General features: G+C 38.0%; 1 protein-coding gene across 3 annotated transcripts in view; it reads left to right on the forward strand.

Annotated features, from left to right (window-relative positions):
• METTL16 (methyltransferase like 16) overlaps positions 1-13,932 on the forward strand; it is a 69,370-nt gene that overhangs the window by 5,409 nt on the left and 50,029 nt on the right. For all 3 annotated transcript variants that reach the window (XR_827156.1, XR_827157.1, XM_010861311.1), the window contains exon 2: positions 631-758. Coding sequence is in view for 1 of the 3 variants with exons in the window: in XM_010861311.1 (XP_010859613.1) it covers positions 631-758 (128 nt within the window). In the remaining 2 variants the exon portion in view is untranslated. The remainder of the gene's footprint in view (positions 1-630; positions 759-13,932) is intronic.

The following is a 13,932-nucleotide window of genomic DNA, read 5'->3' on the forward strand; positions in this document are numbered from 1 at the left end:
CCATCTGCAGCGATTTTGGAGCCCAAGAAAATAAAGTTTGTCACTGTTTCCATTGTTTCCCCATCTATTTGCCATGAAGTGATGGGACTGGATGCCATGATTTTCGTTTTTTGAATGTTGAGTTTTAAGCCAGCTTTTCCCCCATGAACAGTATGGAAAGGCTGTGAGCATTCCAAGTACTTATTTGAATCTCTGCTTTCAGTTCCTTTGGATCTATACATGGGATTGGAATTGCTGGATCATATGGTAATGTTTAATTTTTTAAAGAACCACCAAACCTTTCCACAGCGGTCATACCATGTTCATTCCCACCTGCAATGCCTGAGGGCTCCAGTTTCTTCACGTGCTTGCCAGTACTTGCTATTCTCTCTCTCTCTCTTTTTAATAATAGCCATCCCATTGTGTATGAATTGATAGCTTACTATGGTTTTGATTTGTGTTTCCCTAATGACATAGAACATCTTTTCATGTGCTTATTTGTTGTATACTTTTAAAAATATAGCTTCTTCTTTCTCACTTGATTAGCGAAGATGTGTTGGCTGTAACTGTTGACTTGGCAACCACAACTTTTCTTGTTGATTTTGTTTAACTAAATATGCTGATTCCCGCCCTTTTTTTTTCTTTTTAAAGATGGCTCTGAGTAAATCAATGCATGCAAGAAATAGATACAAGGACAAACCTCCTGACTTTGCATATCTGGCAACCAAATATCCAGATTTTAAGCAGCATGTTCAGATAAATCTGAATGGAAGAGTGAGGTAGGTAACAGACGAAGAATTCTTGATACAGTATTATTCTAGTCTAATTTGAATGGACCCTGCGTAGTGGAAAGTATACTGGACTGATAGTAGACCTGAATACTAATTCTATACTTTTCCTTGAACTTCTCATCTGACCTTGGACAAATCACTTCTGTTTTAGCTTTTTAATCTATTAAATAAGACTGGACCAAAGGCTTTTAAGTTTCCTTCTGACTTAAAAAACCCCAGAAAGCAACAACAAGAAAAACCTCTTGATGTCCAGATTATTGCTTACTCAGCAGGGTAACTGCAGAAAGCTTAGGATTGTGCCCTCAGACCTGATGGGCGTCTGAGGTCCTTATTTTAAGTGTATATTTATTTTGTTGTGAGGTAGAATAATAACCAGGACCTCAAAACTGATTTCACTTCAGTATTACTTAAGATGTCACTAAATTCAAGTTTAAAAGTTAATTACTAAAAATTAAGAAAATAATAGGTATGGTGCTTCAGGAAATGGCAGAGATGATGATAATGGTATGGGAATAACTGATGTTTGTGTTACACCCTTGAGAAGGAGATCTTTAACTGCCATCCTAAATTCTATGTGAGTTACAGAGGAGGGTGGAAATTTCAAGCCTGCCTGGGGAAAATGTGTTGATTCACCTGTGGGGAGGAAGAAGAGCAGGATTTGGGGAGAAGTGGGAAGGTCAGGAACAATAGGATCAGAAGGCTTGAGGCGTTTTGCTGACCTCAGCCTTCCTCCTGGCGGACTTGTAGGAGTGGAGGCCCCAGGGCAGGACTTAACTGGGGCTAAGGTATCCTAGAAATCCTAAAACTTTATATATATATATATATAATACATATATATGTATTTATATTATTTTTCTGGGATATAATCCTTGGTTTTCACCAGTTTCTCAGAGAGATCTGTGACACCACCCTCCCACCAATATACAAGGTTAAGTCAGATACCCTAGAACTATGATTTCCAAGCTTTATTGTCTATTTCACTGTGAAAGTTGAGCACAGCTCCATGTATGAATGCTTATATTACTTACCATGTTACTATATTAAGCATCTTAGAAAACAAACTTCAAACTGGAAATTAAAAATATATTTAAATAAGAGTTCTAAAGATTCAACTTTGGCACCTTATTTCCGAGATCACTCTGAAAATACTGAGTTGGTGTTTCTCTGTGTTTAGATCACCTCTACCATTGTTCTTAAACCTTTATTTCATAATTATGTCTGGAGGTTTGTTTATCCTAGTAGCTTTAGAACAAATACAGTTTTGTTATTCTTTGTTTCTTCTCTATACTTATTTTTGTACTTAATTTTTTTTCTTTTGCTTTTTTTTTATTATGTGCTTAATTATTAAATATCTGTTGATTTTTTTTTTAACTATTTTGTGCCATGTTCTGGGAAAGCTGCAGTAAACAAGAAAGACCTGGTCATGGCCATGTTTGGAGTTGACACACTAGTGGAGGAAGTGGACAAAGAAGCAGTTAGCCTTCAGTGTGGCCGAGCCTGTGGAGCACGCAGTGGAATCACACAGAAGGGAAACCTGACCCCAACCTTGGGATTTAGAGAATAATTTGAAACAGAAAAGTGGTCTTAGTTGTGTTCTGAAGAATGAGCCAGGTAGAAAGAAGAGTGTTACAGGCAGAGGGAATGGCACGTGTGAAGAGCACAGAGTTGTGGGGGACTGGAAAAGCTGCTGAGGTGTGGTGGACACATGACCAGAGGTGAGGCTGAGAGGGCGATGCTTGCACTGCTGTATAAGGCCGTGAGTTTGGGATTTATCTTAGGCTCATGTGCGGTGAGTTCTTGTGTCTTCAGAATTACCCATCCCCATCCTTATCTACTTAAGTTTTAAAGCAAGTCAGTAGCATTCAGAATTGTTTCAGTTCAGTTCAGTCACTCAGTCGTGTCCTACTCTTTGTGACCCCATGAACCACAGCACGCCAGGCCTCCCTGTCCATCACCAACTCCCAGAGTCCACCCAGACCCATGTCCATTGTGTCGGTGATGCCATCCAACCACCTCATCCTCTGTCGTTCCCTTCTCCTCCTACTCTCAATCTTTCCCAGCATCAGGGTCTTTTCAAATAAGTCAGCTTTTCACATCAGGTAGTCAAAGTATTGGAGTTTCAGCTTCAACATCAGTCCTTCCAATGAACACCCAGGACTGATCTCCTTTAGGATGGACCAGAATTGTTTAGATAGATGTAATCTAGGAGCACTGTAGAAGATGGATTGCAGGGGGAATTAAGACTGGAAGTATAAGTGAGTAAGTAGGGACTGGTTTCAGTAATCCACATTAGATATATTGATGGCCTAACTCAGTAGAGGGAGGAGGGATATAGATCACTGAATGAATTTGAGAGAAATTGATGAATAGGATTAGCAGGACATGGTAGAAATTAAGAATGAGCCAAGTGACCTCAATTTAGCAAGAGATTAGGTGATAGTGCTGTTTACTGCAGTAAGGAACAAGACAGAATGAGCTGGTTTAGGGGAGATGATATATTTTCATTTGGGGGCACATTGAATCTGAAAAGTCTATGCAGTATCCAAGGTGGGGTATTGGGTAGACAATTGAAAACGGAAGTCTGAAGAGAAGGACCCATGGTGATTTGGAGGTGGTATTAGTGAAGGCCTTGGTCTTTGAACTGAATTCTGATGGCTGAATAGAAGGGCGGAAGAGTTCCAAGTACAGAGAACAGAATTTTGTGAAAGGCCTGGTACATTTGCAGAGCTGCATTAGATGGGGCTAAAGTGGATATAGGATAACAGCTTAGGGAATACTGGGAGATGAGACCGAAAGGAAGACAAAGAACAGGTCACAAAGAGCCTTTCATAGCATGCAAATAAGAATGAACGTGATTGCTCAGACTTTAAGGAACCAGAGGAAGATTTTTAAAATGGTTAGATTTTTAAGATGGCTTTAAGATTTATATTTTTTAAAAAATCACTCAGAGCAGACCACAAAATCTGTTATCACAACATATCTGAATGGTATTGGTGTCTGACAAGTAGTAGACATTCAATAAATGTTTGCTGAATGCATGAGAATAATTCTTTAAAATCTTAACTATATGCCATTTATAGATACCATGCTCAAAACTTAAAATTGCCGATAAAAAATAAAGGGATGGGCAAAATCATGCTAGAAATGAGGCTTCCCTCCAAATTAAAGAAAAGTAAAATAGAAGACAAAAAGCCTCAATTTATTAAAAAAAGAAAACACGTTTGTCTTTTGTCTTCTGAGAGGAATAACTTTCAGAAGACTTAAGTGTTTGATATAATTCAGAGACATTTTTCTTTGTAGTTCGAACCAAGTAGATAGAAATAAACAACAATGGCCTAGGGATTTTCAGAGGATCAGTGAATGCTTCAAAGACAATTAGGCAAAAATACTTTTTATATGTACTCTTTTTCTTGGAGTTGTTGTTTAGTTGCTAAGTCGTGTCCAAATCTTTGCGACCCCATGAACTGTAGCCCACCAGGCTCCTCTGTCCATGAAGGACTTAAATCTTTAACCTATAATTTAGAACTTCACTTTTAAAAGAGTAGCTGACCCAGAAAAGGTTAAGAACTACTGATAGCCTAAATAAGATAATCAATGGGTTTGATTTAATGATATATTTTGAACTTTTTAATCTGCAAACATGAACACATATTGTTTTTAAATAGCTTGCACAAGCTTCTAACACTAGAAGTGACTGAGTTGGAACTCTCTAACTCAGTCTTCTGCTTCTCTTATTTATTAAGTTCAAAGATTAGAAAGAAAAAGAATTGCAGTTTTACAGATGGCTTGATTATTGTCTACCTGAAGAAACATTTGAGAATCACCTAAAATTTTTCAAGTGATTACTGAATAAAATATACATATATACATATGTTTTAAACGTATATAAATAAATAAAGGAAAATTGATAGCTTTCCAGATACTGGTTGGAAAATATAATTACAATAAAAGATCCTGTACACAGTAACAAAGAGGAATAGGCAGATACTCGGCAAAGAAATACGTTAAGACTGTGTGCATAAAGCAACAGAATTGCTCTCAGGTGTCTAGGGGAGACAGTAAATCTAGGGACATGGTATATTTTTGGATGGGAGAGCTCAATACAGTTAATATGTCACTTCTTCCCCAAGTCAGAATCCTCCTGAGGTTTTTGTGAAAGAAAATGACATGACATGTCTTTTATTCAAAGAAAAGATGGTCAAAGCAAATATTCTAAATGGATGATGGAAAGGTGAAGGAGTATAAACTCTCCCAGATGGGTATTTAATATACTGTGAAGTTCAAGGAATTAAAACATTAGCAAAGTATTACCATAGGAATGGGCCCCTATTGTCTGGCAAAAAGTGGCATTCATGTCTAAACAGCATGTGCACATTCAATAGAGTGAGTCCAGCCTGCACTCTACTCAGTACTGAACCTCCCAGAGGGAGTGTAGAGTGGACAGGGTGAATCTTCTATTCTTAATCAGTCTTGACTCCTGTGTCTTCCTCATAATGTGAACGTTACAGTGCTGTGAATGATTAAAGAGATGTCACAGTGTTATTTTGGATTTTCACTTTACAGGGTTACTTAGAACCTGACTCCTAAGTAAGATACCACCCCACCATGTAAAGACTATAATGTAGAATAAGAGCATTTCAGGTTGTTAAGGGTGGAACTAGACAGAAACTTTTTTTTTTTTTTTAAGTAATGGATTTTTATTTATTTATTTTAGTAATGGATTTTTAATAGATGCAGTTGGAACAGCTGTGGGCAAAGTGCATTAGATTCCCTTTCCTATGTATTATGCAAACTAAATTCCTGATGGTTTCATGATTTTAGTATATTTATTTTATTTAAATGCTAGGAAAAAATATATAGGTGAACTGTTGAATTTTGGGTATAGGAATAGTCTTTCTAAGTAAACTCCAAGGATAGAATTCATAAAAGAAATTTTATGGATTCAACTGCCTAAGAAATAAAAACTTTTACATATCAAGAAACGGTAAAAGTGACAACACATACAGTCTTAAGTATTTACAGCGTATAGCAAAGAATTAGCTCCCTTAAGGTGAAACACTCTTAGACGACAATAAGAAAAAGGAAAAAACCTTAATGTATAGGTTAAGGATAAAAATAGGCAATTTACAAAAGAAGAAAGACAAATGGACCAAATTAGCAAAGATCAAATATATACTATTCATCAATGGCAAAAATGTAGTTGAATAGGCATAGTGATAAAATGCTGGCAGGATTGCAGCTTTGACAGTTCTAAAAGCATACTTAAGTGAAATAATGTATGTTTGAAGATGTTTATTCCAGAGCTGTTTATAACAAGGAAAATTGGAAATAATTTATATTTCCAAAATTGTGTATTCTTACAGTGCAGTTCCCTACAGTGGAATACCACGTAGCCCAGGGAATGGGTATTGCAGATTATAAAACATGATTTTGTTTCAGACTGAAACCAAAGTATCTGCAGATATGCTGTGCATAGAAAAGGACTTAAAATCATAAACCTGGTGTTCACAGTGGTTGTTTTGTGATAGGCAAAGGTAATTTTAAAAGTTTTTGCAAGGAGAAGCAAATTTGTCTGTGAGGGGATGAAAAGAAGATGAAGCAAACTTGAGGAGAACTTCTCTTATTTTAATTTTAACAATGGGAGAGTATGAGTTTATGCCAATTTTAGGTTGGCAATAAGCACATAAGGGGTCTATGATTTGGTGGCTCAGATGGTAAAGAGTCTGCCTGCAATGCAGAAACCCAGGTTTGATCCCTGGGTTGGGAATGTCCCCTGGAGAAGGGAATGGCAGCCCACTCCAGTATGCTTGCCTGGAGAATTCCATGGACAGAGGAGCCTGGCGGGTTATAGTCCACAGGTCACATAGTGCTGGACACAACTGAGTGACTACACACACACATGATAGAAGTAGAAGAGATGTCCTTCTCTTTAGGGTAAATGACCTACCTCCTTCTGGACGTCATCCCCCTTCCTGCTTACTTAGGTAAGAGTCATTTATGATTATATGCATCAGTAGCATGTTCTTTAACGGGCTTCCCTTGTAGCTCAGTTGGTAAAGAATTTGCCTACAGTGCGGGAGACCTGGGTTCGATCCCTGGGTTGGGAAGATCCCCTGGAGAAGGAAATGGCAACCCACTCCAGTATTCTTGCCTGGAAAATTTCATGGACACAGGAGCCTCGTGGGCTGCAGTCCATGGGGTCGCGAAGAGTCAGGCACGACTGAGCAACTAACAGTTACCTACTTTAACTTAGCTCAAGAAGATACACAAAAAAGAATGGCCAAAATACAAATCCAGCTAGTGATGGAAAAGGAATACCAGACAGAACATTAGACCTGAGATGGATTGAAGTGTCATTTATTTGTTGAGCCCTGAAGTGCTCTCTGAAGGCAATCAGGATGTGGTGTGGAAAGAGGGGCACTTCTGACTGAATCATCCTAAGGTCCAGTCTTGAGAGTGCTAATTATCAGCTGTGAGGTTTTAGATAATTTTCTTAGCTTTACTGAGACTGAATTTCCTCATCTAAAAAGGAGGGATAAAAGGGCATACTTTGGATGTTTGTCATAAAGGTTAGCAATGACATGCGCAAAGTGACCTAACACACTGGAGACACTTAGTAAAGGATGTTTATTCTTATTGTTATTAAGCCTGGTATACTTGATGAGGTATCACGGATCGCTGGTGTGATCTCTCTCCCTTTGTCTCTCTCTGTCTCTTTCCTGCATCTGTCACTGCTTTGTTGTAATCATATCTGACCATTGCAATTAGATTTCAGTTTGTGCTTTTCCACAGTAGCCAGCCCCATAGGAACATCTGCAGTCTACTTGAGCCCTGTCAGTTGAGTCTGAACAGAGTATGACACTTAACTGATTTGTTTTCAAAACCAAAGTCCTAGCACTGAAGGGCTGTGTCATAGTTTATGACTGTACCATTTTTAGCACCTCGGTGAAGACCTAATGAATAGAAACCAGTATTGGAGTAAGGTTGGGAGGCTTCAGCCTCTGTTGTTACATAAGGTTCAGCCTATACAGTGTTACAATGCTTGTTACTTTAACCATGGTTACAGAATGTATCTTTCTAAACTCCATCCATAATGGTGATACTGTATTCATCAATAGCAGAGCAAGAGTCATCATGGGGAAACCAGGCATGAGCCTGTTGACAATAGGCTGTTTTGTTTTATGGAGCTGGATGTGTTAAGCGAACAACAAAGACTGATGGAATAAATTGCTAATTTCCACATGAGAGCTAATTTTAGTCCCTGTGCCTCCCTGTGCTCTCAGAAATGAGAATGAAAAAAGATCTTGCCTGTGTTCAGGAATTTTGAATGTCCCAGGGTACTAAAGTGACCTAGATAATTAACTAGAGAAGTCGGATGACTTCACTTCTGTCCTACAAAAAGATTTTCAACCCTCAGATTAGTGTCTGTATTTTCTTAGAAGTAAGTAAACAACCACTCGTGTGGCTAACAAAATCTGAGAATCAGCTCTTCATTGATTTTTGTTTATTTTCTTCAATTAGACTAGCTTTTGCTTGATGTCTTATACTTTTTGGTGATTAGGATGTAGTTCCTTATTAATAAGTTATATGTTCTATCCCATCAAAGTAAGTACATTTTTTTAAATAATGAGAATTGTTTATATAAACAACAACTCTGTTTGAAGGCACTAAGAAAATATTAATTACACTGCTGTTTCTCTTGCTCCAAGTGTTTCATGAAGCCATGTAATTAGTGCTCAAGCTGTACAACTATCTCTTGGTGATTGCTGTCAGTGTGGGAAATACTCTGGTTTGGTCTCCGAAAGAATTGGCCCACTTTCACAGAAAACAGGTACTCTGGAACCAAGGATCTGTTTTCCTTTTTTGAAAAAGATATTTTCAAAACTATTATTATACAAACATTTATATATTATACAAACATTTCCCATTACATTAATGGGGAAATTATGGAAATATATCCTTCTTACCTACATTTATAGTGGTAATGTTGCATACATAAAAGAAAAAAGGTCAAAAAAAGTTCTTCCACCCTAGAGATCAAATTACTTTGTTTTTTCCTTTCTAAGCCCTGACTTACTAATATATGGTAATTTTTGTGGCTGTGATTTTGATACAGGTATAACCAAAGGACTTTTTTTTTAAGCCCCACTTGACTTGAGCATTTTCCATATAGTTACAAAACACTGGTGATGTTGTGTAACGTATATGCAGATAATACAAAAATATGAGCATGTCCACATCCAGAGGTGGTTCTCACCCTTCCAGATTGTTTTCTGTGTGTATTCATATAGAGGGTCTTTTTGTCTTATTTTTATTTTTACAAGAATGTGATTATAATGTACACACATGCTTTTTCCCAAACTTGGGGTTTTGTTGTTGTTAGTTTAATACATTAAAGAACCCTCCTCATACAAGCCTGTGGATCAGCCCAGTCTTACTGCTTTTCATGACTGAAAAGTGTTCTCTTGTGTGGATGCATTTCTGTTGACTACTTTCAGGTTGTTCCTAAGTTTTCTGTAAAACTTGATTACATTTAACTGTTTCCCTTATTCTTGGACTTTTTTTTTTTTTTTTTTCCACATTTTACCAAATTTAGGGTAAGTCACTGGCCTTAGCTAGAAAAACTGGAGTACTCTTAACTGTACTTGAAAAGAGCAAATGAGAGTTTGGATGACTAAGTTTTTCTTCCCTGTCATTTGCTTGTCAGCTAAAATAGGAATACGCACTTAAAAGATCAACTTGATTGATCAAGGTAGTCTCTTACTATTTTGTAAGTAGGAGTTTGGTTCTTTGGCTAATAAAGGGTTAACAGTGAAGGTCATTTACAACTGCTCCAGAATCTTTGTTTTTATATGATATTACTGTCTCATTGCTTATTTGACCATAGGTGTGATAAGTTAAAAAAATTCTTAAATTTAGTTGTGGGTAGGTATGAGTTGGTGGAAACTCAACAAAAGGCCATACATTTGGCTTTTGTTTCTGTTTGACAACCTGTTATTATTTTTATAACTGTTATTATATTCTAATTCAATTACATTTGCCATGTGAACTTTGGCTTCCCTACCCTCCCTCATCTCAAGAACCTTACATAGTCCAGTAAATTCCTTTACTTAAAGTCTTATCAACTAACTCCTTTTGAGTTTTAAAAAAATTGAGATATAATTCACAAATCATAAAGTCTTCATTTTAAAGTGTACAATTCAGTTCTTACTAGGTTCACAGGTTGTGCAAACATCACCACTCTCTAATTCCAGAACATTTTCATCACCCCCAAAAGAAACCCGGTAACACATTGAGCAGTCAGTCATTCCCCACTACTCTGTCTCCTCAACCCCTAGAAACCACTAGTCTGCTTTCTGTCTCTAAATCTTTGCCTATTTTGGATGTTTCTTATAAATCAAATCAGAGTATGTGGCCTGTGTGACTTTCCATTGACTTTTAAACATGTTTAAGTCTTCCATTAAAAAATTAATAAAGAAACCTCTTCATCAGATCTGTCACTCTGCCCCCTCTCTCCCTTGCATAACTCACCTTCTTGAAGAATTATCTATTTTTCCAGTCTATTTTTTTCATACCATACTTAATCTTTTGCACATTTCATGGTAGATTCTAAATTCCACCACTCCAAAAGCAGCTCTTGAAAAGGTGTCACATTACTAAATCCAGTTTCAGTTTTCAGTTGACTTCTGAGAAGCAGTTTTCTCTGCTGACACTCTTACCCTTCGTGGACACCTTCTTCCCTTGGTGTCATTGGCATCACGTTACACTCTCCTGGTTTTCCTTCTTCGGCCCTCTGTTTGCTGATGTAGCTTCCTCTGTAACAATTGTGCATACAGCCATTAAAGGACTCTTCTAGACTTAATGGGAAGCTCTTTTCCTCTCACTTAGTGTTTTCTCCTTAGACACTGTCACCTGTGCTGGGGTCTCATTTGTTTGTGCAGACCAGTTTTCTGAGTTCTATACCTAGAGGTCATGTTTACTCAATATCTGCACTCGGGTGTCTCAAACACAGCTCTCAAATATGATATGTTTCCTCAAAAATGGTTCTCTGCCAGAGTTACCAGATTCAGCAAAAGGTACTGTCTGTCCTGTTGAGCAAGCCAGAACCCAGGAGACACCTGTAAACACACCCTCCCTCACTTTGCGTGTCGGTCCATCCGCAAATCTTGTAAATTTTCTTTCGTAAATGTGTCTAAATTGCTGTCACTTTTCCCTGTTTTTACCACTGCTGCCATTGTCCAGCCTTTTAGGGCAGTAGCTCTCTAATTGGTATCTTTGCTTCCACTTGGTCCATCTTTATTCCATACTAGACCTAACTCCTTAACATAGATTATAATTATCCTGATGTGATTAATAGATCTTTCACTTTCAGAAGAGTCCTGAATTAATTGATAAAATTATATGGTTACCATAATTATAAGGTCCTCTGTAATCCAGCTTCTCTCTTCCTCTCCAGCCTCATTTTAAACCATGCGTGCTTACGTTGCTTTCTGCATGTTAGACACAGTGGCTGTCTCTCGGTACCAGGGATGCCCCGTAAGTTCTGTCCTGCCTCAGGATCTTTGTACTTGCTCTTCTCTTTACTTAGGACCCTAAAATGCCATCCACGTTCCCTTCTCTCAGTTCTTTGCTTTGTTAAATTTTCATTCTACTTTTAGGCCTCAGGGAAGCCTTCTTTGACCTTCCCAAGGCAGTTCCACTTAATATGTATGTTTCATAGCACAGTGTACCTATACTTTTATAGTATTCATCACAGTGACAATTTTAGGTATATTTGAATGATTCTGGGAATTAATATCTACTAGACTGTCAGCTTCATGAAGGGAGAGATTGTATTTGTGTACTGCAACATCTCCAGTATTTTGCATAATGGCCAGTACATAGCTGACATATAATATCTGTTGAATAAATAAAGGAATGAAGCAATCACAACCTCTCAATTCTGACCTAAAAAAATTAAAAATTAAAAAAAAAAAAATTCTGACCTGGTCTATATAACTCAGTTGAGCAAAGTAATATTTAAAAAGAGTGAAACACTACTTTAAAAGTGCAGAGTAGCCAAGTACCCAACTCTGTTATTCCACTTTCTACACTAGAGATTGCCACCTTTCAGCCTGTGAATTGTATGAGACTTGCAGTTATTTATTGTCCATGTAGATGTTAAGAATCAAAAATTTCATAGAAAGATACAGGTTCCGGGTTTCATTTGAAAATGTTAGAGATTTGGCAAAGGTGGGCTGGCAAACCCACTTGATACTGATTAGCTAGAACGGCCTGTTGACCGTCCCCTTTGAGATGGTGGTTTGTGCCATCGGTTTAGTGCCACTAGTGTAGCCACTGGCCTGGCTGCTCGACCACAAACTGTTTGTTGCTGACCACCGAGGCGAGGGCCTGTGCCTCATGTGTGGCTCAGCAGACATGTCTTTGTACGTGACTCTCCTCGCTGTGTTGATTTACATTCTGGCACAAGGACATACCTTGTCAAGGATTGGCATTTTGAGTAGTAGCTGGTAAATATTTGAGTTTGCAGTTCCTGATTTTCACAATTTTATTCAAAATGCCAGTGCATAATAACATTGAGAAACGTTAGTGGTTCTGTCAGTAGGTACTGCTCTTAGAGAATACTTTTCATCGTTTATTTTATAAGGTATCTAGATTATTCTTGCTTCGATAGAAAAATTCTGAAATTTTGCATTTCAGGTTGTCAGGCTTGGACATAGACATCAGAATGGGTTTATATTCCTTTTGTGTGTCTAGCAATGATTGGGCTAGATTAGTGATAGATCGGGCTGCTGTTGTAGAATAAAGAACGTGAACTTATTTGAATGTTTTTAGTATGGTGCTCTGATGTGAACTTCTTTCCATGTGTAAAAATTGACTGTTGTCACTATGTCATTGAAGGAAGTGGAGTTCAGTTCAGTTCAGTTGCTCAGTTGTGTCCGACTCTTTGCGACTCCTTGAACTGCAGCACACCAAGGCTCCCTGTCCATCACCAACTCCTGGAGTTTACCCAAACTCATGTCCATTGAGTTGGTGATGCCATCCAACCATCTCATCCTCTATTGTCCCCTTCTCCTCCTGCCTTCAATCTTTCCCAGCATCAGGGTCTTTTCAGATGAGTCAGCTCTTCGCATCAGGTGGCCAAAGCTTCAACATCAGTCCTTCCAATGAACACCCAGGACTGATCTCCTTTAGGATGGACTGGTTGGATCTCCTTGCAGTCCAAGGGACTCTCAAGAGTCTTCTCCAACACTACAGTTCAAAAGCATCAATTCTTCTGCGCTCAGCTTTCTTTATAGTCCAACTCTCACATCCATATATGACTCCTGGAAAAACCATAGCCTTGACTAGACGGACCTTTGTTGGCAAAGTAACGTCTCTGCTTTTTAATATGCTGTCTAGGTTGGTCATAACTTTCCTTCCAAGGAGTAAGCGTCTTTTAATTTCATGGCTGGAATCACCATCTGCAGTGAGTTGGAGCCCAAAAAAATAAAGTCAGCCACTGTTTCCCCATCTATTTGCCATGAAGTGACAGGGCCGGATGCCATGACCTTAGTTTTCTGAATGTTGAGCTTTAAGCCAACTTTTTCACTCTCTTTCATTTTCATCAAGAGGCTCTTTAGTTCTTCCCTTTCTGCCTCAAGGGTGGTGTCATCTGCATATCTGAGGTTATTGATATTTCTCCCGGCAATCTTGATTCCAGCTTGTGCTTCTTTAAGCCCAGCATCTCTCATGATGTACTCTGCATATAAGTTAAATAAACAGGGTGACAATATACAGCCTTGACGTACTCCTTTCCTGATTTGGAACCAGTCTGTTGTTCCATGTCAAGTTCTAACTATTGCTTCCTGACCTGCATACAGGTTTCTTAAGAGGCATGTCAGGTGGTCTGGTATTCCCATCTCTTTCAGAATTTTCCACAGTTTATTGTGATCCACACAGTCAAAGGCTGAAGTGGAGTTGGCCCATCTTTTTTAAACACTTGACTGATTTCAAAGGAGTAAAATAAGATATTCTTGTTAGAATTAAAAATTAAGTTTTTATAGATTTATTTATTTTTTTGCTACATAATTTGTCTTGTTGAACCTGCTTTTGTACTGCTTTTCATTAAGGAAGGAATACAAAGGCAGTGTTAGCCTTCTTTTTTATTTTTTAATGTGAA

The sequence above is a fragment of the Bison bison genome, unplaced genomic scaffold, assembly GCF_000754665.1.
Source record: "Bison bison bison isolate TAMUID 2011002044 unplaced genomic scaffold, Bison_UMD1.0 scf7180017864472, whole genome shotgun sequence".
Classification (NCBI taxonomy): domain Eukaryota; kingdom Metazoa; phylum Chordata; class Mammalia; order Artiodactyla; family Bovidae; genus Bison; species Bison bison.